At 52.1% G+C, this 23,525-nt stretch overlaps 4 protein-coding genes across 4 annotated transcripts; all 4 read right to left on the bottom strand.

The window, feature by feature from the left end:
- Positions 1–982: 982 nt before the first annotated feature.
- Fgf11 (fibroblast growth factor 11) lies at positions 983–5,537 on the bottom strand. The gene is made up of 5 exons (XM_042670815.1): positions 5,251–5,537; positions 3,425–3,535; positions 3,124–3,227; positions 2,390–2,588; positions 983–2,113 (listed from the first exon to the last, which is right to left on the bottom strand). The coding sequence occupies exons 1-5, from the start codon at positions 5,441–5,443 to the stop codon at positions 2,043–2,045; spliced, it is 678 nt and encodes a 225-aa protein (XP_042526749.1). The 5' UTR covers positions 5,444–5,537; the 3' UTR covers positions 983–2,042.
- A 2,442-nt stretch (positions 5,538–7,979) lies between these two features.
- Positions 7,980–10,483, bottom strand: Tmem102 (transmembrane protein 102). Its single transcript, XM_042670812.1, has 2 exons — positions 9,722–10,483; positions 7,980–9,626 (listed from the first exon to the last, which is right to left on the bottom strand). The coding sequence occupies exons 1-2, from the start codon at positions 9,933–9,935 to the stop codon at positions 8,320–8,322; spliced, it is 1,521 nt and encodes a 506-aa protein (XP_042526746.1). The 5' UTR covers positions 9,936–10,483; the 3' UTR covers positions 7,980–8,319.
- A 4,293-nt stretch (positions 10,484–14,776) lies between these two features.
- Positions 14,777–19,352, bottom strand: Spem3 (SPEM family member 3). The gene is made up of 3 exons (XM_042670782.1): positions 19,215–19,352; positions 18,372–18,428; positions 14,777–18,205 (listed from the first exon to the last, which is right to left on the bottom strand). Exons 1-3 carry the CDS (start codon positions 19,350–19,352, stop codon positions 14,777–14,779), a joined length of 3,624 nt encoding a protein of 1,207 aa, XP_042526716.1.
- Positions 19,353–20,559: 1,207 nt separating this feature from the next.
- Spem2 (SPEM family member 2) lies at positions 20,560–22,850 on the bottom strand. The gene is made up of 3 exons (XM_042670730.1): positions 22,713–22,850; positions 22,501–22,558; positions 20,560–21,830 (listed from the first exon to the last, which is right to left on the bottom strand). Exons 1-3 carry the CDS (start codon positions 22,848–22,850, stop codon positions 20,560–20,562), a joined length of 1,467 nt encoding a protein of 488 aa, XP_042526664.1.
- Positions 22,851–23,525: the final 675 nt, after the last annotated feature.

Consider the following 23,525-nt stretch of genomic DNA (forward strand, 5'->3'; position numbering starts at 1 on the left):
GTTGCTGGGGGGGGGGGCAGCTGCCAGCCCACCCGCCCCGCGTGCCCTCGGGACTCAGTCCCGCCCCAGCAACTGCTGTCACTCACCACTTACACATGACAGACAACACTTCAGTCATATAAATCGTCTTTAATTGAGAAAGCGTGGAGACCTGGTTCTCTGGGAGCAGAGCCAGGAAATGAGTGGAGTCTGTGGGAGGGGGAATTATATGGGGGGGGGGCGTCTTTTGCAACAAGCCAGAGGTAAAAGAGCCTGAGGAAAAGTGACCAGCCTTTGAGCATACCCCCTACCTAGGGATCCTGCCCAAGATTAAAGTGGCTCAGGAGACGCCTTCCAAGTTCATTAATGTGATTCCCAGTCTTTCCTAGGTCTGCCACTAGCTCTGTGTTTTTATTGTTGTTTTTCTTTTTTTCAGAATCATCAAGTCCTTTGGGGGTACCTAAAACCAGGCTGAGGTTATAAGCTGTAAGGTAAAGCAAATTCTATTCAGAAGCTCTGAAGGTGTATGAGGTCTAGAGCCTAAGAGGTTCTCACCCTCCTTGGCCTTGACCTGTAGGGAACAAGAGGTGGAACTTATTGCTTAATTAGGGTTTCCTTACTGGGGAATGTCAAGTCTGTGTCCCATTTGTCCTTTTTTATTCTAGACTCATTATCCTTAAGGACCTCAGCTTTAAAGGGGACCTAGAAGGAATTCCTGCTGAGGTAGCTAAGTGTTCATGTCCCCCGCAACCAGACACAGGTTCAATTATGCTATGGTTTTGGTTCCTTCTTCCTCCCAAGTATAATAAGCCAAGGATCACTCCAAAATTCTATTCCCCTTCCCCAGACTCTGTTTTTCTGGCAGAAACCCATCTACGATGCAGGAACTAGAAACAGTATGTATAAATAAGAAAGAATAAAATTTTTAGAAAATTATCTAGGAAAAACAAGAAGTGGTTCTTGATTCAACTAGAACTAATTACTTGTCTATTTATTCCTTTTGTTGACAAAGGGTCTTGCTATGCACGTAGCCCAGTCTGGCCTCAATTTTTTTTCTCAATGTACTACCTCAGCCTCCTGAGTGCTAGTATTATAGGCATTTGCAACCATGCCTGGTTCAGAAATAATTAGTGCTTTATGAATCATAACTGTGTCCTTTTCAGAGTTCATTTTTAATAGATATTATTAGAGAAGATGGGAAGGTGGATCTAGAATTTACTCTAGAGCAATAATATGGCTATATAGGCCCTAAATCCATCCTGGAGAGAAGGGCTGAGAGTCATGGCCTATGTCTTAGAGCTGAGATTAAGGAGGAAATATGGCTCCAATAAAGGACTAGAACACCATGCTCTAGTATTGAGTGTCTCTGGGATAAGAAGGTTAAACCTCTGGTGACTTGAGACTGGTCCCAGTTCAGGCGAAGGCCAACAGCTAGATAGAGCTCAAATCCAGCCTTTTTTCTACTTAGAAGCCGGGATCCATCTGGGTCAAGAATAGAAGCCTGATGGATCCAAACAGACTTTGGTAGCATGTCTGAATTCCGTTGAAGAGCCCTAGTACAGAAATGGCCTTGTCTGGGGTGTCTGGTGTACAAGAACTTCCCAGACCAAGGCAAAAGGTAGAATGGGGACAGAAGGAAACTAATCCTGAGCTCCCGTGGATCTATAAATCTATGGCTCAGTGGCAATGAAAAGAAGTATAGAGCTGAGCTGGGGGTGGGGAATATTTCGGTCCTGGCTTTGTTAGTTTTGGAACCCCCAGCACCATCTCAGGAAAAGGCTTTGGGGGTTGTGTGATGGGGAAAAAAAATGAAGTGATCAGCCAGGACTATTTTCAGACATCCCCTTCTCTAACCCTCTCAGGGACCTAAGGCTCTAAAAGTCTCAGCAGCCAGCCCCTAGGCTTCTTCAGGGGAGAGCACCTAGTATATGGGACGTGGCTGTTCAGGGCATATGTGTGGCAGCAGGGGTGGACAGCAGGGCCAGGAGCAGGGCTGAGAGATAGGCTGTGGTGGTGGCTGGCTCACTTGCAGTCCACGGAGCCTCCAATCCAGGGACTACATCTCAGGGGGCAGGGGGACTGGAAGGGGAAGTCTCAGGGACACTGTGGAGAGAAGGCTCCCGGTACATGGCCACTGTGAAGGGGAGAGAGAAAGGAGCAGGGAAGGAGAGTTAGGCGCACAGAGACTCAGGTAGGACCCCTTGCAAGAGCTCCCTTCCCCTTCACTTACCCTCTGAGAACCCCAACCCAAAGAAGGAAGCTTCCCAAACCCCTAAAGGTTAAAGTCTTTCTGCCTTGGCCAGTTATAACAGTGTTTCAACATTCACAGCCTGATTTGTGTGTCACTAAATGTCTATGTTAAGGTCAAGACCCTCCCACATGCCCCACCTCTTCTTGAGTTTATACCCACCCTCCAGGAGTTTGGGCACAAAGTGGGCAGCTGCCTTGGTCTTCTTGACTCGATTTCCCTTCATAACTCGGCCTTCCTTGTCTAGGCCTAGGTACCAGGCCCTCCCAGAACGGCGTTGTCGGTAGAGAGCAGAGGCATAGAGGACATAGTAATTCTCAAAGACACATTCCTTAAAGCGACACTCAGCTGTGAAATGTGGCTGAGGAAACAAAGACCCAGAAAGGCATACACAGAGAGATAGAAAAACACATCACTGGCGGAAGGAAGCTCTTCAGAAGATGAAGCCAGGTTATAATGGAGGCGTGGGGGAGAAATGGGCAGGAGGGAGGAAATTGCTTCCTTCCCATGTAGGGACCACAGTAAAGTGAAGACAAGGAAGAGCTGGGTGAGCCACTGAGGGTTCCAAACCAGACTTGGGCACTGGGCTGGAATAAGATTCCTTCCCTCCTCTCTTTTAATCTCTATCCTGAATGAGAGCAGAAATGAGTAATAATGAAATCTAGAGGAGAGCGGCTGGAAACTGAACTCTGGAAAAGGCTGAGTCGAACTCCCAAAGAACCTGGGGGTACTTGGCTGGTTGGGGAGCAGGGATTAAATACACCCTAGAGAAGGTAGGTAGTAATGGTGATCAACCAAAACTGGAGGGAGGGGAGGAGTCCTGAGTGCAAAATCTGAGGCTAAGGAAGGTTGTATAGATTGGGGGTGTCCCCAGTCCCCCAGCTTCATTGTCTCACCGAGCTGTACAGCAGCCCCTCAGCATTCATGGCCATATAGTGTCCCAGCTTAGCACTCTGAATGGTGACCACTCGGAGCCCCACAGGGATCAGGTTGAAGTGAGCTGGAAGAGAGAGAACCTATCAGTACTCAGTCCTCTCATCTGAGCCTCTCCCTACCCCCTATCTTGTCTCTGCTGCTTGTGGGGGGGCAGGGAGGACGGATGGACTGAAAGCAACAGAGCTTGAAGAGGGAATAGGATTGTCATTTTCTGTCCCCATCTTCCCGCTTCCCACCCCAGCAGCTGGCTTCCCCTCTCACTGAAGGAGCTGGTGTCCTCTGGGGTGCCCTGGATGCTCCCGTCGGGATTCGCCTGGAGGTAGAAACCCTGGCGGCAGAACAGTTTGGTGACTATGCCTTTGAGCTGAGGCTCTGAGAGAGAGAGAGAGAGAGAAAGAGATTCATCTTTGAAAAATGACATCCCTGTTCCCAGAAACATACCTACAACTTGGCGGGATCACAAGAAATAAAGAAGGGAGAGGGTCTTGGGCCCCCAGCTCTCTTCCCTCCAAGGAAGCTCTCTCCCACCTCTCTTTGGCTCCTGGGGATTCGCTGGGAGGATGTGGGGGGGGGGGGGGAGTAGGTCCCTTGGGTTTCCTCTAACCAAGAGCTTTCAGTTTAATTTATTGAAATTTATTTAAATGGCTTAATTCCTACTCTACAGCTCAACCGGAGGGGGGAGGGGAGGGGAAGGAGGAGGAGGAGAGATACATCAAGAGGCATTAAAGAGAGACAAGCAGGGCTGCCGAATGGGCAGTGTGTTTGCGAATGTGGGGTGGAAGACGTCGAGGTGACCACAGAGAAGGGGCTCCCCCTCAGCAGTGGGGGTGGCCCTGGGCCTGACGCTGACTCAGCACCTGCTGCTGCGGCGGCCGCTGGGTTGGCTCGAGCCTTGCCTTGGCCCAGCGCCGGTCTGTCTGACACTGACCCATCTGTCTGTCTGTCTATCTGTCTGTCAGTCTGCTGGCTCACTGGGGGGTGGGGGGGGTACATTCTCCCTGAGGCTCAGTTCCCCCCCCCCCTTTCAGCCAGGTAACCTGCCTGGGATAGGGGACATTCAGACTATAGCAAGGAAATGGGGGGAGGGGGCCGGCCAGATGGAGAGGCAGGCTGAGTCACGTGGGGGCCGGGTCCCACTTGGAGGGTGGGCTGCGGACCGTACCACTGCGGAAAGCCGGTGGGGGGACGAGGGTGCGAGGGGCTACCTCTAGGGGAACTGGGAGCCGACTGGAGCGGGGCCAGAGGGGACTCCCTCCCTGACTGTTGGACCTGGATCGGGACCACATGCTAACCCTCACCACTCTTCTCTCCAGTCGCTGTTCGCTGCCGGCTTCCCCTGTCCCCCAGTGTAGGTGGTACGACCCCCCCCCCAAGTCTCTCTCTGCCTTTCTCCAGAGGTGAACTGTGTGTCGAGTTCCTCCTGATACCGGGTTCTTGGATCCTGTGGGGCCCGATTTCAGAGTCGCACGGGGGTAATGGGAGGGAGTGCCGGGTTCCCCTCTCGAGGCGCAGGTCTCAGGAGGAGGGCGCGCGGGGCGGGGCGGGGGGGGGGGGTCCTGGCTGGCGAGGTAGCTGCAAGGACACCCGAGGAAGAGCTGGGGAGACTGGCTCTGAGCTAGGCGAGCTGGACCGGGAGGAACGGAGCCAGGTCGGGGAAGAAGGGGGGAGAGCCGGAACGGGGGCGGGGCGGCCCGAGATGCAGAAAGTCTCCAGGTGACCCAGCGTCCAGAAACCCCCAGGCCCCTAGGCTCTGGATTTGAAAGAATCGCGAGAACCAGCACGTAGACAGAGGATGATGGGGGTGGGGACTCCTGTTTGGGGAGGGTAGGCTGGAGCTGCGAGGTTCGGGGCGCCAGATTCGGCCCCTCAAACCTTCTCCCCCCCCCCTTGCCCTCGAAAGCAAGGAGACTCGGCATTTTGGACGAAAGAGGAGGGAAATTGAGGCATGGCCCGATAGACTTTGTGGTCCTGACCCCCTCCCCTTCCACTTTTGGGGACCTCCCACTGTCGGGTGGCATTCTTCGGAGTCCCTGGCCTTAAGCTCCCAGGCAGAGAGACCCCGGACACCCCGCCCCAGCCGCACTCACCCGGGCCGCGGTCCTGCCGCGCGGGCCGCCCCCCGCACAGTCGCACCTTGGACAGCAAGATGAGGAGCTGCTTCTGGCAAAGGGACTTGGTGCCGCGGGGACACACGCGCCGCTGCGCCGACACCGGCCGGCTACCCCCGGGCTCACGGACCTCCCGCTTCTGCCGGATCAGGCTACTGGCCAGCGCCGCCATACCGCTTCGGGAGGAGACACCCCCAAACCAGCAGGCGCCCGGAGCGCGCTGGGCTCCCCAAGAGGAGCCCTCTCACCGGGGCATGTTGTGGATGTTCAGGAACCAACTCACCGCCCCACCCACAGGACCTGAGGTTAAGCCCCAAACTCCCCCAGGTGCCCCTACAGCCACCGGCTCCCACCCTTGCCCTCTGATCGCTCCAGCCAGCCGATCCAGCAGCCTGTGCGCTCCTAAATGGACCTCACCCACGAATTTTGTCTCCTACTGAAAACTCGCCTCCTTCGTCCTCTCCAGTGTCTTTGTCCTCACTTTCTCTATCCCAAAGCCAAGACCCCCAAATTCCTCAGAGGTAGTCCCAATAGCCCCAGGCCCCTTTCCTGCCAATCTTAGGGCCACCCACAGGCCTACAGCGCTTTTCTAATCCAAGGGTGTGGGTCCTCAGCCGTGGGGATATTAGCTCGCTCCACCCTTGCTGAGCCGCTGTCAATGTCAAGCAGGAACCCAACCGTGGTGCCTTTTGCTTTTCTCTGAACCTTCCAGTAGATCGCAGACTCTCCAGGCTGTCCAAGTTCAGTGAGAAGGGTTACCCAGACCTTGTACCTGGACAATGGCCTTTTTCACTGCCCCCCTCATTTCAGGCGGCACAGACTGCAGCTGCTCAAGACCCCTTCCTTCCCTCACCCGTCACCCTACCGCTCCTGTGGGGTCCCCTCCCAGTCAGCCCTGCCCAGTGCTTGTACACCAGGTGGTTTTCTAGAGGACCCTGTCACATCAAAACAAGGAGCCTCCCTCCCTCCCTCTCTGTCTCTCTCTCTCTGATTACCCCTTAAATTTCCTCAGGAACAGCTGGTGCTGTTTAGATCCCACGCCCTCTAGTCTAACCAGCCCCTCAAAAGAAGAGTGCACCCACGTTGTCACTACTTCCCAAATGTGATCAGGCCCCCAGTAAGTCAGAACAGCTTCCTGCGACGGGCTTTCTCGTCCTCCCGGGACTGCCTGAAGCACCCCCTCTTCCTTTCCCCGACGCCCCTCAACCTGTCCTGTCTTGTTGATCCAGAAGACGGGTGGCGCTGGCTCCAGCTGCAGGCTCCTCCCTCTCTGTCCCCCGCCAGCGGAGATTCCCCCCACGCCGAGCTGTGCGTCCCGGACCCCCAGGAAGGAGTAAGGAAGTCTCTGTAGAGCGCCCCGGTCCGGCGAAGTCAAAGCACTGGGCCTGGCGGCGGGACCAGGCAAGCGATGACAGCGGCGGCAGCGGCTGTGGGAAGCTGAGGCGGCGGCGGCAGCGGTGACAGCAGCTCCCCCTCCTCCGAGAGCCAGCCCGGGGGCGGGGCGGGGGGCGGAGACGCTGGGAAAGAGGGGGGTGATGTTGGGCGGGCGGAACCCTGGGGTTCCTTGGATGCTGGGAGTGGGGACCGTCTCAGAGGCAGGCGGTACAGCTGAGACAAGGCCGCACTTCTCACTTCTCGGTGTTCAGAGGAAGAGGGACAAGAAATTCTTCTGAACCGAACCCTGGATGGTCGAGAAGTTAGGGAGAGGTTAGGTGTCAGATGAAATGACAGTGGGCTGGAGAATGGAGAGCGACCCTAACCTGGGATGGAAGTGACGGTAGAACTGGATGAAGAAGGGGGTGGGGGGAGTGGAGATGGAGTTGGCCATGAGATCCAGCCTCAGGGTAGGGTAGGGGAAATCTTTTTTTTTGGGGGGGGGGGAGGGAGGGACTGGTTCTGGGGCTTGAACTCAGGGCCTGCGCCTTGAGCACAAAAGTTCAAGGATAGGGCTGGGAAGGTGGCTCAGTGGTAGAGCGCTTGCCTTGCATGCATGAGGCCCTGGGTTCGATTCCTCAGCACCACATAAGCAGAAAAAGCTGGAAGTGGCGCTGTGACTCAAGTGGTAGAGCACTAGCCTTGAGCTGAAGACCTGAGGGACAGCACCCAGGCCCACAGTTCAGGCCCCACGTCCAACAAAAAAAAAAAAAAAGAAAAGCTCAAGGATACAGCTGTACTGCTTGAACTACAACTCCATTGCTGGCTTTTTTTTTTTTTTTGGCCAGTCCTGGGGCTTGAACTCAGGGCCTGGGCACTGTCCCTGAGCTTCTTTTGCTCAAAGCTAGCACTCTACCACTTGAGCCACAGTGCCACTTCTGGCTTTTTCTGTGTATGTGGTACTGAGGAAGGGAACCCAGAGCCACATTCTCAGCCCCACTTCTGTTTTTATGTAGTTAACTGGAGAGAAGATTACATAGACTCCTTCTCAGGCTGAGTTTGAACTGCCATCCTTAGATCTCAGCCTGAGTAGCTAGGATTACACGCATGAACCACCAGCTCCTGTCAATAGTTCTGCGCTTTTATTTTTCAGATCATGGGCCTTGAACTCCGGGCCTCAGCGCTGTCCTTGAGCTCTTTTTACTCTAGTCAAGTGTTCTACCACTTTGAGCCACAGAGCCACTTCAGTTTTCTGGTAGTTTATTGGAAATAAGAGTCTCAGGAACTTTCCTGTCCTGGCTGGCTTTGAACTGTGATCCTCAGATCTCAGCCTCCTGAGTAGCTAGGTGTACAGGTGAGAGCCACCAGCGCCTGGCAGTATCTCTTATGCATGCCAAAGTGATCATATTCCATACCTCTCTCCCTTTCCATATTTTGTCAGCAAATTCATTTCTCCCATCCTTACTGACTTTAAAAGAATTGGGGAGAGATTTGCAGGAAAGGCAGCAGGGTGTTTGGGGGCTGGGTGGGTGGAGAGAATGGAAGAAACCCCTGGGAGGCCTCCTGGAAGTCAGACTTTGGGCCCAGGTCACAAGTGTGTCTCCCTTGGGAGAGGCAAGCCATCTTTTCGTCCAGCTTCTCAAAGGAACACTTTCCACCGGAGTAGGAGAGTCTTTAATGGGCCCCGCCCCCCACTCCCGCTAAACCACCTCCCTTGCGGGCAACCTTGGCTTCTTCCACCGCTGCTCGAAGGGCCTGGGCAGGGTCTCCGCGAAGCTGAGCCAGTGCTGCCAACAGGGCGACGGAGCTGGCCCCTGCATACAGCTTCCGACCGTTCAGAAAATAGTGAGGCAGCGTCCCGGCCTCGAGCACACGGCCCAGCTCATCCAGCAGCCCAAGGCAGCAAGCACCCGCATTTTCCGGCCGTGCCAAGTAGAGCGCGGGCAGTCGCTCGCACGCCCAGTACAGCAGCGTCCGCAGGAGGTAGGGCGCTGCGGTCCGGGTGCCGGCCACCAGCGGGCGCAGCAGCGCCTGGGCCGCCGCGTGCGCTTGCAGGAGCGGCGCTGGGATGCGCGCTTTGAGCGCCAGCTCCTGGCGGGCAAAACAGAGCTGCCAGCGGGAGGTGCCCGCTTGCTCGGTGCCACCTCCCGGCGCCAAGTAGAAGGAAGGCGTCTCGGAGGCCAGAGGACCCGCCCACGAATGGATCCGAGCACCTTCGGGCCAACCTGTTACCGATACCACGGGGATCAGGTCAAAGAGCAGGAGGCGGCGCGGGGGCCCGGGCGTGGTCAGGAGGATCGTGGTGAAACCCGCGTGTCGAGCTGCGTGTACCAGGCGCGGGGCGGCCGGCACCGGGGTTAGGGACTTAGCGACCTCAGCCAGAGTTGTAAAGAACCAGGCGGCCACCTGGGCCGGGCACAGTGTAGGCCACTCCTCCGGAGCTTCCGACGGTTTGGGGATTGGGCATTGGGCCGCCGCCCCGGGAACGTCACTACGCGTTTTCAAAACTGAGGTAGAACCATCATCGGTGACGTCATGCTGCGACGATTCGGTCCCTGAGAGGTCGCAGGGTGCTTTTCCCAGAGACTTGGGAGGCTCGTAACCGTGCGACGGGGCCACAGAGTCCTGCTGTCCTTTGTCACTTCTTCCTTCGCTACCGGTTTGCAGAATCAAATCGCGTTCGTCGGGGGCTGGGGGCCCTAAGCAGTCCTGCCAGGCGGCCCGCTCCGTGGCTTGGCACACCGGCCATGGGAGGCGGAGCCACGCGTAACTGGAGTCCAGATCCAGCTGTAGCTCTGGCCCTGTGCCGTCCAGCGAAAACACCGGCACTAGGAGGGTGAAGCCGGCGTCGTAGTGAGGTCCCCGGGTGTAGGGACCTAAGGGCGCATGCCCCAGATCCAGGGAGCCCTCGCGAATCCCACCGCGGAGCAGCAAGAGCTCTGCCTGAGCCGGAAAACGGGGATCCCGGCGATGAACTAGACCTAAAGGAAAACAGCGTCGTCTAAAAGCCGGATCATAGTGGGGTGGGGTGAAGCTGAGGGTTGCTTGTTATCTCCAGGCAAGAAGGGTTACTTACCGAGCAAAGAGAAGACAAAGTCCTTAGCCCGAAGGAGGTCGGCTCCCGGCTTGGGCCCGTCCCTCCAGCTCTCCTGCACACCCAGCTCCTGAATGAGCTGGGTCAGTTCCTGCAGCTGTGCGCCTGAGCAGAAGTCGATGTCCGTGAGCGGCCGGGCTGGAGCTGGGGGCGGTGGGCCCCACCAGGGGGCACCCCCCCAGACCGCGGAAGCCATGCTAGATCGTTATTTTTTTTGGCCTAGGGACAATTTAAAAAACCAACCGGAGGTTCCCTAGACGTGTCTATCCTTCTCTGCCCAAATCTCTCCGGTTCTTTTCTCTTTTCAGGGCCGAGTAGGTGCCCCAAGTCTATAAATGGACCTGCTGCTAATGAGTTCTTAGTTTTCAAAAATGAACAAATGAATACCTCCCTCGTCCTGGCCCTTTCCTCCTAAGCAGGTTGCGGCCCCTCCAGAACCGGTTCACCTGACTCAGCAGGCACTTCCTACCGATTGCACTAGCCAGTCATCGCCGCCGGTCCACCTGGTTCACCTTCCCGCCCCTGGTTCGCCTCCCTTGCTCTCTTTTTCAGGAGAGGTTTATAGATCTGTAGCTTCCCTTTCAGGTAGCTCCAAAAGTGGGGGAGGAAAAGGACGGAAGGATTCAACAGGTAACTTCTTCCTGATGCCCATAGGCCTACGCCCCTAAATTTTGACCACGCCCTTTTCTAGAGGTTGTCGGGGCGGCTCCGGACTGGTCCCGCCTCCAGTGAGCCTCAGTCCAGCCTTTCACGGCTCAGACAGCTCGTGCCTCCCTGGGAGTTGTAGTTCGTTTCTCCTGCTTAACAGCGCCGCCGTGGAGCCACGCCTCCACATCTTTTTTTTCCCTCCTCATTCAGCTGAAGTGGTGCCTAATGGAAGTTGTAGTTCCTATGATGATATAGTCTATCCCCACAGAAACATTCCTTGGAGTTAGAGGGATAATTGGTTTTAAACAGCAAATAATAAAGGGTATGTCCTATATTCCTTGTGTGAGTAGAAATACCCTGGTCACTTAGACATAAGGATCCTTTCATGAGATAATGATTTCCTTATTTTAGAGACAGAGACTGCAACTTAGAAAGGTTACAAATGATTTGAGAGGCAGAAGCAGAAAGATTGCAAGTTGAAGGCCAGCCTACCCTTTCTTAAACAAAAAGTTGGCTCATGCCTGGAATCCTCAGACCTGAGGATTCACTGTTAAAAGCCAGCCTGGCCAGGTGCCAGTGGCTCATGCCTGTAATCCTAGCTACTCAGGAGGCTGAGATCTGAGGATCTCGGTTCAAAGCCAGCCCGGGCAGGAAAGTCCATGAGACTCTTATCTACAATTAACCACCAGAAAACTGGAAGTGGCACTGTGGCTCAAGTGGTAGAGTGCTAGACTTGACTTGAAGAGCCTAGGGACAGGGCCCAGGCCCAGAGTTCAAGCTCCATGGTCTAACCACCGGCCCCCCCCCCCAAAAAAAAAAAAAAAAAAAGCCAGCCTGGGCAGGAAAGTCCAGGTTTTTTTGTTTTGTTTTTTTGGGGCACTGTCCCTATGCTCTTCAGCTCAAGGCAAGCACTCTACCGCTTGAGCCACAGCACCACTTCCGGTTTTCTAGTGATGTATTGGAGATAAGAGTCTCACGGACTTTTCTTCCCCAGGCTAGCTTTGAACCACGATCCTCAGATCTCAGCCTCCTGAGTAGCTAGGATTACAGGCGTGAGCCACCGGTGCCCAGCTGAGATATTTTCTTTCTTCCCATCCTTTTTTCTCTTTTTTTTTCTTTGTGCCTGTTCTGGTGCTTGAACTCAGGTGCTGACCCTGAGCTTTTTCTCTCAAGGTTGACATTGTTAGTATTATGCCCACCTTTGGTCCTCAGCTCCATCCATACCTGAGCCCTTTCTAGCCCTGGAGTTCTCGACATACAGTTGGCCCCTCCCTCTCTCTGCCCAGACCCACCTGAGCTCCAATTTACCTCACTTCCTACCCAGAGACTCCCCTGATACCTGGATAGAGATTGATCCCATGTGTTCCCTCTCTAGGGGAAATATGGCTCCTCTAATAAACCTTGTAATAATCTTTCTCCTGTGCCTGTCTGCCTTTGTGTGGTCCCTTGGGATGGATGTGATGGATCCTTTCAGGCACTCTACCACTTGAACCATACTTTCACTTTTAGTTTTTTGCTGATGAATTTGAGATAAGATTCTCATGGATTTTTTTAACTTTTTTTTTTTTTGGCCAGTCTTGGGCTTGAATTCAGGGTCTGGGCATTGTCCCTGAGCTTCTTTTGCTCAAGGCCAGCACTCTTACCACTTGAGCCACTTCCAGTTTTTTCTGTGTATGTGGTACTGGGGAATTGAACCCAGGGCTTCATGCATGCTAGGTAAGCACTCTACCACTAAGCCACCTTCCCAGCTCCTCTTATGGACTTTCTTATTCTGGCTGGCTTAGAAGCACAATCCTTAGATCTCAGCCTCTAGAGCAACTAGGATTTCAGGCATGAGCTACTAGCTCCCAGCTTGGAGATATTTTCTTAAATTCAGTGATGGTAACTTTAGGGTAGGAACAGACAGGGCCTAAGATTGTAATGGACATATGACTGGTGGAAGAGAGACATACTAGGAACACCCACCTCAGACGTGGAGGAGTCCTGGTAGGGAAAGCACTTGGGAATTTCACAGTTATTTGTACACAGAAGAGTTATCAGGGCTGGAAAAAAATAAAATAAAATAAAAAGGCCGGAGGAAACTCAGCTTGGCTAGGTAAGAGCAATGGAAAAAAAAAACAATTTGGGGGGGGGGGGGAGTCTGGTTGTGGGGTCTGAACTCTGGGCCTGGGCTGGGCACTGTCCCTCACCTCTTCAGCTCAAGGCTAGCGCTCTACCACTTGAGCCACAGTGCCACTTCTGGCTTTTTTCTGCTTATGTGGTGCTGAGAAATCGAACCCAGGGCCTCATGCATGAGAGACAAGCACTCTTCCACTGAGCCAACTTCCTAGCCCCTGGAAAATAATTAAGGGAAGGAAACTGCTTTCAGTAACCTAGGCTACCAGGGCCCAGAATCAGGGGTCAAATACAGCTCCAACACAAAGTAGAACCAGGAGCCAGGATAATGGATTAGGAAGTCAGGAAACTACTAGTAGGTTTGTAGATCAGAACAATCCATTGGTGGACTGGACTTTTATATTTTCTGCCTATAATCTCTCTCTTTAGAATGGGATAGGCCTAAATATTTGGACATGAGAATTAAGCAGAGACACTTGAAAAATTAAAGGTCTATAAAGGAAAAGCCTATAAAGACTACAAGAACCAGAGCTCTGGGCTTGGAAGGTGGCTCAGTGGTAGAGTGCTTGCCTTGTATGCATGAGGCCTTGGGTTTGATTTCTCAGCACCACATAAGCAGAAAAAGCCAGAAGTGGCGCAGTGGCTCAAGTGGTAGAGCACAAGCCTTGAGCTGAAGAGCTGAGGGACAGCACCCAGGCCCAGAGTTCAGGCCCCACAACTGACCAAAAAAAAAAAAAAAAGAAAGAAAGAAAAGAAAAACCAGAGCTCCATTTGGGAAAACTACACCTCAGAGGTCCCAATTACTGACAGACCTTTCCCCTTAGCCACTAGGAGTGGGGAACTGAGATCACCAAACTACACTCAAGAGGCCATATCAGGAGAACTGAAGACTAGGTACGTTCTTAGACAAGGGTAACCAGGCATCAACCATCACCTCCTCCCTAGAGGATGACCTCTGAGCCACCCTAAAACAAGGTTTAGCCAGGGGCCGGTGGCTCACACCTGTAATCCTAGGTACTCAGGAAGCTGAGATCTAAGGGTCATGGTTCATAGCCAGCCTGGGCAGGAAAGCCCATGAGACTGTTATCTCCAATTGACTACCAGAAAACTGGAAGTGGCACTGTGGCTCAAATGATAGAGTGCTCACCTTGAGCTGAATTGCTGAGGGACAGCACCCAGGCCCAGAGTTCAAGCCCCATGGCCAAAACAAAAGAACAAGGTTCAGCTGGGCATGTGGCTTAGTGGTGGGTAGACTGCTTGTCTAGCACTCATGAAGCCCTGGGTTCCATTCCTCAGTACCACATACACAGAAAAAGACAGAAGTGACGCTGTGGCTCAAGTGGTAGAGTGCTAGCCTTGAGCACAGAGAGGCTCAAGGACAGTGCCCAGGCCCTGAGTTCAAGCCTCAGGAAAAAAAAAAAGGACAAGGTTTGGGGAATGTTGAACGCTTCTTCAACTCTAAAGCATTGTTTTCCAGTGCTATGGGATTTTTCTATGATGGAAATATCTTGAATCCAAGCTTTCAAACACAGTAGTCACCATCCACATGGAGCTGTTAAGCTCTTGAAATGTACATGAGGCTGATAATATATATATATAATATTGTATTATATAACAATATATATGTATATATATTTTGTTGTTGTTGTTGGTTGTGAAGCTTGAACTCAGGACCTGGGTACTGTCCCTGAGCTATTTTTGCTCAAGGTTAGCACTCTACCACTTTGAGCCACAGCACTGCTTCCAGTTTTTGGGTGGTTAATTGGAGTTGAGAGTCTCCTAGGGATTTTTCTGCCCAGGCTAGCTTTGAACCATGATCCTCATCAGCCTGCTGAGTAGCTAGAATTATAGGCATGAGCCACCAGTACCCAGCTAAACAATTTTTTTGAGACAAGGTCTTGCTATGTACCCTATTTTATTTAGAAAATTATCTGCTTAATTTTGCCTGGTCCTAACATACCCAAGCTGGCCTCAATCTCTGATCCTTCCACCTTAGCCATTTAAGTGCTGTGATTCCAAGCATTTGCCACCATACTCAATTCAGAATTTTAAATTTTAATTGACATTGTTGTAGACGCATTTGGCTAGTGGCTACTTACTATATTGAAAGTGCAACTCTAGAGCCTGAAAGATAATGGACTTGGCTATGGAGCTATGGAGAAGAAGCAGGGACATTATAATTCCAGTCTTTATCAGGCTCTGTGGGTGGTCAGCATCAGGGGTGGGGCTGAGATAGATGTCCTCAAACAACAACAGAACGTTTCTCTTGCCTCTTTATTCTTGATGAACATTTGCCCCGTCTTTACGCAAGGTCCTCATCACATTCTGATTTCCCCACTCTTTGAAGGTCTCTCTTGAGTTGCTGGGTACCTCTTGATAAAAGCGCCTGGGAGATAGAGCTTCACACTTATCCCTGCCCACTGCTAACTGTCTTTGGCGGGCATCAAAGACCACATGCCCTGCCCGGGTGCCTGGTCCAGGGCAATGGGGCCTCCAGTTGTTTTTTGGTGGCATAGACACCCGGTGATAGTTCTGGCAGGTTGAAGGAGTTGTATCCACAGGATGGCATACCCAGTTTTGGCTGCCTGTCTTCCAGGATGATGGCTTCAACTCCACTAATACAGGTACCTCAGAGAAGGTGTGCAGGTTAGTGGAGATTGCCTGGGCCTTTGAAGGGCAGGGATTTTGATTGTCTGGAATAGACCAGGATACATGCTGTTCTGCCTCCTCTTGAAGAGGCATTTCATATATATAGGATTTGATTGAGGAAGATGTTGGTTTCTGAGTCTGATGTGGATTCAAAACTTGGGCAGAATTGGTACCTGGAAGGCAGCTTTGGTTTTTGTGAAGGCCAGGATCTGGGACAAGGCATGAATCTCTGTGGAGGCCTGCTTTCTGGGTAAGGCCTAGATTCTGGGGGAGGCCAGAGTCTTGAACATGTGCTAGATCCTTGTAAAGGCTAGGACATTTATTTATTTCTGGACATTTGTGGAGGTTAGAGTTTTGGCTAGGTTCTAGGTTCCTATAAACTCCAACATCTTGAGCAAAGTTCAATCTTTTCTCAACTTCAGTGGCTTTAGTAAAGTCCACATTTCTGTGACGATTGGAATCTTGGGTAAGACCTGGGATCTTGTAGACTCCCGAATCTTGTGTAAGGACTGGATTCTTGTAATCCCCTGAGTCTTGAGTGAAGTTTGAGCCTTTATGGAGGCATGATCTTTTGACAAAGCCTAGGCTCTTGTGGTGACCAGATTTTTGGGTAAGTTCTGAGCTCTTGATGACTTTAGAGTCTTGGGTAAGGCCTGAGCTCTTCTGCGGTCTAGAATCTTGGGTACAGCCTATGTTCTTATAGATTCCTGGATCTTGGACATTGCCTGCCCTCTTGTAACCCCCAGAATCGTGAGAATGGCCTGACCTTTTAGGGTCAGTTGCTGGGGAAAGATCTTGACTTTTGTAGATTTCAGTGTCTTGGTTTAACCCAACATTTCTATAGTCCCTAGAATCCTGCATACAGCCCTGGGTCCTCTGAGGTACAGAAGTTTGAGTAACCGTTATGTTCTTGTAGGGGCCAGAGGATTGGGTATGACATGGAGTCTTAAAGACACCAGAGTCTTGAGTAGGACCTAGACTCTGTGGAAGGCCAGAATCTTTAGTAGTATCTGGATTTGTGTGAAGCCAAGAGTCCTGGGAAGGAATTGGATTCTTGCAGAGGTAAGGATCTCGAGGAAGGCCTGGCTTCTTGTGGAGATCTGAATTTTGTGTAAGGCCTGGGTTTCTGGGAACTCTGGAGTCTTTTGAAAAGCCTGAGGTCCTTTGAAGGCCATAGTTTGGGGTAATGCTTTTACTCTCAGAACATTGGGGTTGGCTCAAGGGCTGGGGATTGGTAGAGAACTGAGGAGGAATGGGGAAGTGGGAGGCAGGGACAGATGGAGATGACTTGGAGGTTGGTGTTTGTGTTAAATTGGAGGGCTTCTGAACGTTGCTGGGTTGAGGAAGGACAAAGGTTCTGGGAGGCACAAGTGGAAGAGAAAGAGTACATGGGGGAGGAGTAGTGGGCATTGAGCCTTGGGTAGTGCTTGGAGAATGCAAGCAAGGTTTCGAAGCAGCAGCATCTTGGGTGAAAACCAGGAACTTGGGGTAGAAAGGAACCTGTGCTTCTATGTCTTTCTTCTCAGAACTGCAAGGATGGAAGCTGCAGTAAGGGAAGGTCTTGGGCTGGCAGGGCTTATCTTTGGCATCTTCTGAGATCTTCCATTCCATGTTCCCCAACTCAAGGTAGCCCAGTATAGATCCTGAAGGAGGCTCAGTGTTGTCTTCACCATGTTGCTTTGATGTCTTCTCAGATGGACCAGAACTTACCAGGCCCTGCACCTCTTGGGACCGGGAGAAGGTACCCAACTCCTTTCTAGAATACCTAGCATTCTGGGGATCACATTTATGGATCATATTCTGCTTTGCCCTACGGGCATCATAGACTACATGACCAGTGGAGAGGCTAGAGCCAAAAGTAGCCAAGGTGGGAGGAATATGAGTTAGGTTGGGTTTAGGGGTGGTGACAGAGACAGGAGTAGGGGCTGGAGTGGTTGTCGTGCCCCTAGCTAGTGCTGAACCACTGGCTGAGGTAGAGGTTAGGACAGGAGGAGTGGCTAGGGCAAAAGTTAGGAAATGCTTTAGGGTAGAGGTTGAGGTACAGACTGGGTTTGGGGCTGGGGTACAGATTAAGGGAGAGGTTAGTGCAGAGGTTGGTGCAGTGGCTAGGCTTTGAGCATTGGAATGAATTAGATGAGAAGGGCCATGCACTGGGACTTGGGTTGAAGTGTGCTCAGGGCTGTGAGTTTGGGAGTTGGTCCAGGTCTGAGCTGAGGTATAGATTGGATTATGGCCCTGGGAGCGAGCTGGAACATATTCAGGGGCTGTGGCAGGACTTTGGGCTGGGGCCTGGGATGGGGTAGGAGCTGGGGCCTGGGGTGGGGTAGGGGCAGAAACCTGGATTGGAAGAGGGGCTAGGGTATTGGTCTGTTCTTGAGTTGAAGCAGGAGTCGTGATGGGAGTTTGGCTATGAGCATGGTCTGGGATGGAAGGTGGAGCATGGGCTAAAGCATGAGTTGGGGTAGGTAGGGCTGGAGCATCAGCCAGAATAGGGGCTGGGGCATGAGCTAGGGTGTGAGTAGGTTCTGAAATAGGGACTGGGGCATGGGCGGGTTGGGGATGGGCTGAGGTGTTCGGAAGAGCCTGCACTTGGGATGGGGTATGCTCTGGAGTGTGGGTCTGGGACTGGGTGGTGGTTTGCTCAGTGCTGTGGGTTAAGGAGTAAGGTTGGGCCTGGGCAGGAGCAGAAGTTGGGTCATAGTCTGGGCCTTTAGTCTTGCTGTCTTGAGGTAAACAGGGTGAAACCACGTCCAACTTGTTCATCTTTGGAAATTGGGAACAAATCTCTGTTCTGGCGTTTGAAGATGTGTGGTCCTTCAAGTTTGTTACCTGAAAGGCTTCTCCAGTTCCCATCATCTCCTCCTTCCATAGTCCCCAGGGAGCCTCTGTTGGAGCCCCAGCATACACACATTGAGGTGGTATCCAGCCACATCTAGAAACTTTCTCATCATTCCTATCTGGTTCCCAGGATTCAAGGTGATTAGTGTGCCCGAGCAAGAAGCTGGGGCGACGATGAAAGCGGGAAGAGACTCTTGAGAATAGGTTCTTGGAATCAGCAGTGCAGCGCGTGCACACAGGCCGGCTACTTAGACTGCTGGGTTGCTTGGCTGCAAAGAAAGAGGAATGAGACAATGCTTGGGGACTCAAGAAACTATGGGGGATAGAGAGAGAGAAAAGGGACAACCATATTTCCAGGACCCCATGCCAGGGTCCACTCACCTCTGGGGAAAAAATGGTGGAAAATAATCCGTAAGGAGCTCTTCAGATGCCTCCAGAGCTAAGAGAAGCAGAGAAAAGGGAAAGAGTCCAGTGTAAGATAAGTCTTGAAGCTCAACATGTTTCTGACCACAATCCCAGCAATCATCCCTTCAAGACTGGAGAGACAGGGCTGGGAAGGTGGCTCAGTGGTAGAGCGCTTGCCTTGAATGCATGAGGCCCTGGGTTTGATTCCTCAGCACCATATAAGCAAAAAGAAAAAAGCCAGAAGTGGCACTGTGGCTCAAGTGGTAGAGTACTAGCCTTGAGCTGAAGAGATGAGGGACAGCGCCCAGGCCCAGAGTTCAGGCCCAGGACCAACCAAAAGACTGGAGAGCCAGCTGGGTGCTGGTAGCTCATGCCAGAAGGCTCAGATCCAAGGATCTGGGTTCCAAGCCAGCCCAGGCAGGAACTCTGTGAGACTTAGCTCCAATTAGCTACCAAAAAGCTATATATGGAACTGTTACTCAAATGGTAGAGTACCAGCCTTGAACAAAAAAGCTCAGGGACAGCACCCAGACCCACGCATGCATGGCATGCACACACGTGCAGGCACGCTCGTGCACGTGCACACACACACACACACACACACACACACACACACACACACACACCAGTGAGGAACCCTGGCCAAACATAATGATGCACACCGGTAATCTCAGCACTATCAGGAGAATTTTAAGCCAACATGGAATACATAGCAAAACTCTATCAGAAAACAAAACCCCCCTCCCCACCAAAACAACCAAACAAAAACCAAAAAAAGACCAGAGCTCCCTCAACCCTGTTACCCAGTCCCTGTCCTAACCAGAGTCACCACATTGATCCCCACGTTGAGCAAGATGAAGCTGCCCAGAATCAGAAGAATTGAGTCTCCTAAGTCCTGACACTTCCTGGGGTTGGTGCCAGAGCATGCTTGGGCTCCATGGTGGGCTGGCTCACCCATAGCCTGGGGTCCCAGGACTACCTGGACCCCTTGGTTCCCACATACCCACCAGGACTCCTCTGGTGGGGGAGGGGAGAAGGATTGAATCATAATGGGACAGATGGTTGGGATCATAATGAGGGAGAGGAGAAGGAAGGGGGCCAAGGTGGAGCTCCTTGGTAACCAGGCCTGAAAGCTTAAGCTCCATCACTAACCCCAATTGTTTCCCCAGTGTTGATTTGTTTGGTTTGTTCAAATAGTCCTTGTTCTACCATTCTGGCAGTATCAATTGAGCATCTAGAATCCTTTACCCCTTGGCCATTCTTGAAAAAAACCTTGGCCTCAGAATCCTGGTTGGAATTGAGAGCCTTGGTCTTTTTCTTGGTTACACTGGACCACAGACAGGCCTTGATCTGCTTAGTACTCTAAGGTCTTGATTTTATGTGTGTGTGTGTGTGTGTGTGGTGTATGTGTGCACATCCACACATCCACACACACACACACACACACACACACACATACCACACACACACACACCAGTCTTAGGGCTTGAACTCGGGGCCTGGGCACTGGAGCTTTTTCACTCAAGACTGGTATTCTTACTATTCGAGCCATAGTTCCACTTCTGGCTTCTTGCTAGTTAATTGGAGATAAACTTCATGTACTCTTATCTCTGGCTTCTGACCTGTTTCTTGAGCAAAACTGAGCCTCTGAGCCTGCTTTGGGATCAGAAAATCAGAGAAACAATGTGCTCTCAGAGACCCATGGTTTGAAGTCTGCAGCTGTTTGAAGACAGTGCACAGTAAAGGACTGTTGGCAGAACTGGCTGCTAAGCCTCATGTAAAGAAGGCTCAGGCCTATAATCCTAGCTACTCAGGAGGCTGAGATCTGGGGATTGAGGTTCAAAGCCAGCCTAGGCAGGAAAACTTGTGAGACTTTGAACTTTGATTAGCCACTACAAACCGGAAGTGGAGCTGTGGTTCAAGAGATTAGGCAGAAGCCTGAGTTTAAGGTGGAATTTTTGTTCAAGCCCCAGTAAAGGCACACACACACACACACACACACACAGACACACACACACACAAAGTGTAGGACATTGTCCCTGAATCCAAGCCCAAGGCTCCAGGCTGGCAGGAGAGGCGCTTCCAAACTACACACTACAGTTTTATGAACCTTTTCTTTATTCTTCTCCCCATGCTCTGCCTTACCACCCACATCTGCCTTCTGATCAATTGAGTTTCCCAGCCCTGCTCCTGTGTAGAGAAGGCCGTGAAGTTGTGGTGGAAGGTGGTGGCAGTGAGCTGGCTCGAGCCCTGCTCTCTTGCACCTGCCGCTTCAGCTCCAGGCTGTCATACACCTGGTAACCTGCCTTGCCACCTGGATTCCTGCTCAGTGGGATGAAGTTGGTGGGGGGTGGGGCAGGATCAGCCTGGGCTTCCTCAGACTGAGGCTGGGAGGCTAAGCCAGCAGTTGGGGCCCGCAGATAGGTGGTCTCACCTAACATTGTAAGGGAGGTAGTTGCGGTCAGAGGGTGCCGAGAGGGCAGAGTGTCAGCCCAGTCGGCGCCCCTGCGGCGGACCTCATGAGTATCCCGGGAGCTGTAACTCAAGTGTCCCATGGATGGGTGTGGGCTGCGGTTGGGCTGGCCGTGAGCATGGCTAGGGAGGCTTCGATGATGGGATTGATGAGGGATGGAATCCCGGCAGCCCTGGCTCTCCAGCCGAGAGTTCCGGGACACAAAGGCAGGTGAGGGATCAGAGCCTTCCACGCCATGCCGGCGCTGTTCCCACGCATCATACAGTATCTGGCCCCTTGAAGAGTAAGGACTGTGCCCTACAGGGGTCCAGGTAGGGTTAGGAGGAAGCCGGCGGGGAGACTGTGGGGATGAGGCCCACTGTTCTGTCTCCACATTGCCCCAGAGTCGCGACTGTGAATAATTGGGTCCAAAGGACTGAAGCCTCAGCTCTGATTTGGCCTCCACGCGCTTGGGCAAGCGACGCAGCTCTGGGGACAGGTAGAGAGAGGGGGGTGGCAGGCTGGCCAGGATCCCACCCTGGCGGCCCCAGAGCCCCACTTTGGAGGGCAGAGCCATTTGCTTATGGAATCTACCACAGGCCCTCTGTGGGTACTTGGGAAGTGAGTAGCATGGGTCTTCTACTTCTGAGCAGGAGTCTCGGTCCTCCATGTCATAAAAGGGCACCGGCATCTTGCAGAGGCTCTGAGGTTTGGTACAAGAGACTGGGCAGTTACGGAAGAATTTTCTGGTGTTCTTTGGCTTAGGCTGGTGTCTGCAGCGGTGGCGATGGCGGGGACTGCGGTGGCGGCGGCGGCGGCGGCGGTGCTGGCTGCAGTGATTGCGGAGATGGTGATAGGAAGAAGAGGAACAGCGTGTGGGTTGGGCCATCTTTACCTGAACAGGGTCCAGAATGCAGCGAATGTGAATGTCCTTGTTCGTGGCTGGGGGATCTTTGGGAGGACTGTTACTAGCCTGGACTTCACCTGAGGGAGACAAGAGTTCACAAGACCAGGGCAATTGCCAGGATTGGGGCAGGGTTTTCTCTCTCTTCGTTCTTTCTTTTCTTTCTCTTTCTTTCCTTTCCTTTCTTTCTTTCTTTCTTTTTCTTTCCTTTCTTCCTTCCTTCCTTCTTTCCCTCCTTCCTCTCTTTATCTCCCCCCTCTTTCTTTCTCTTTCTCTTTCCTCTTTCCTTTTCCTTTTTCTTTTTTGAGGTGGGGGTGGGTCACCCAGGGTCTGAGCACTGTTCCTAGGCAGTTTTGCTCAAGGCTAGCACTCTACCACTTTGAGTCACAGCTCCACTTGTGGTTGTTTTGTTTTGTTTTGTTTTTTGACTGGTTAATTGGAGATAAGAGTATCTCAGGGATTTTTCTGCCCAGGCTGGCTTTGAACTGTGGTCCTCAGATCTCAGCAACCTGAGTAGCTAGGATTACAGGCATAAGCCATCGGCGCTCAGCTCTGTTTCATATATATATATATGAGTCATATATATCATATATTATCTTTAAGTAGTTGCTGCCCAACAAAGCAGTTTATGAATATAATGCATCTTGATCAATGTCACTCCTTTCATCCTTTCATTATTCTCCCCCACCCCATCCCCAGGGAAGGATTTTCTAGGGCTGTTGTAGTTACACCTCTACCTGCAATACTTACGCTTGAGATTTATCCGATAGAAAATCTTGTCTAAAGCATTCTGGAGTCCATGCCATATCTGGGGGTAGTGGGAGAAAGGGGACTAGAGGTCAGGCTCTCTACCCCCACCCTGACCCAGGCAATCCCACTCCTGCAGGCAGAGGTACAAGCTATGGCTTGTTCCCCTCTTCAGCACTTTTCACCCCTTGGGATGGTCCACAACCATCACTGACCATAGCTGCCACATTGACACTTATGTTCACAAGAATGATGAGGCCTAGCAACAGGAATAGGATGTCCTCAGTATCCTGTGGGCCTTCTTGGTATTGGTTGCAGCACCCCAGGGCATCATACCATAGCTGGTTTTCCATGGTGGGGGGGTCCTAGGGCCACTTGGGCCACCCCCCCCCCACCAGGTCCCAACCCACACTGTACTCATGCCAGTACCTGGAGATACCTACCAGCCTGGGAGGGAGCCAGGTCATAATGAGGCAAGTTGGGGAGAGTCATAATGAAGAGGTGGTATCTCTTTTAGCCACTCTGCTGACCCTTTATATGGTCCATCTTTTTCATTGGCTTCTACTTGATGAAAGCCAGCCCCCAGATACTCCAGAGTTGTCTCTTTCTTTGGAACCCACATCTGGTTTGTTCCTGATCAGAAAATATGGAAGCTATAGTCGCAACAATCTTCACACAATCATCCATAAAGGGTTTCCTCCATTTCACTCCTCTTTTCAGGTTTGCCTACTTTGGGACCAGCAACTAGAGAAACTGATAGATGCATAACAGCAATGCTTTGGGGGCCTGGCTGGGTGGCACACGACTTTAAGCACTTGTGAAGCTGAGGCATGGTGGCAAGTTCTAAGCTAGCCTAGAGACTTTGTCTCAATAAAAACTCTCTTCTGGGGTCACCTGTGTGTGCCAATTCTTACTCTCTCCTGACCATTTTCTTTAGCACATATCCCTGCCCAGCCCTTCCTGGCCAGGGGTTTCAGCCCTAGGTGTTGTTGGTCCCTGAGTCCACTGGTTGCTTCAGAGACAGAATT

This window comes from Dipodomys spectabilis, unplaced genomic scaffold (assembly GCF_019054845.1).
Source record: "Dipodomys spectabilis isolate Male_0828 unplaced genomic scaffold, ASM1905484v1 ptg000576l, whole genome shotgun sequence".
NCBI classification, from domain to species: Eukaryota; Metazoa; Chordata; class Mammalia; order Rodentia; family Heteromyidae; genus Dipodomys; species Dipodomys spectabilis.

What these genes read in the sequence shown, in the direction of transcription:
- Fgf11 (XM_042670815.1), bottom strand. Translation starts at nt 5,443, where the DNA reads ATGGCGGCGCTGGCCAGTAGCCTGATCCGGCAGAAGCGGGAGGTCCGT. An exon ending in AGAGGACACCAGCTCCTTCA is followed by an intron (nt 3,228 to 3,424) that starts GTGAGAGGGGAA and finishes TCTCTCTTCCAG; the next exon opens with CTCACTTCAACCTGATCCCT. An exon ending in AGGGGCTGCTGTACAGCTCG is followed by an intron (nt 2,589 to 3,123) that starts GTGAGACAATGA and finishes TTGTTTCCTCAG; the next exon opens with CCACATTTCACAGCTGAGTG.
- Tmem102 (XM_042670812.1), bottom strand. Translation starts at nt 9,935, where the DNA reads ATGGCTTCCGCGGTCTGGGGGGGTGCCCCCTGGTGGGGCCCACCGCCC. An exon ending in CTTTGTCTTCTCTTTGCTCG is followed by an intron (nt 9,627 to 9,721) that starts GTAAGTAACCCT and finishes GTTTTCCTTTAG; the next exon opens with GTCTAGTTCATCGCCGGGAT.
- Spem3 (XM_042670782.1), bottom strand. Translation starts at nt 19,352, where the DNA reads ATGGGTGAGCCAGCCCACCATGGAGCCCAAGCATGCTCTGGCACCAAC. An exon ending in GGATCAATGTGGTGACTCTG is followed by an intron (nt 18,429 to 19,214) that starts GTTAGGACAGGG and finishes TGCTTCTCTTAG; the next exon opens with CTCTGGAGGCATCTGAAGAG. An exon ending in TCCACCATTTTTTCCCCAGA is followed by an intron (nt 18,206 to 18,371) that starts GGTGAGTGGACC and finishes CGCTGCACTGCT; the next exon opens with GATTCCAAGAACCTATTCTC.
- Spem2 (XM_042670730.1), bottom strand. Translation starts at nt 22,850, where the DNA reads ATGGAAAACCAGCTATGGTATGATGCCCTGGGGTGCTGCAACCAATAC. An exon ending in GTGTCAATGTGGCAGCTATG is followed by an intron (nt 22,559 to 22,712) that starts GTCAGTGATGGT and finishes CACTACCCCCAG; the next exon opens with ATATGGCATGGACTCCAGAA. An exon ending in CTATCGGATAAATCTCAAGC is followed by an intron (nt 21,831 to 22,500) that starts GTAAGTATTGCA and finishes TGTCTCCCTCAG; the next exon opens with GTGAAGTCCAGGCTAGTAAC.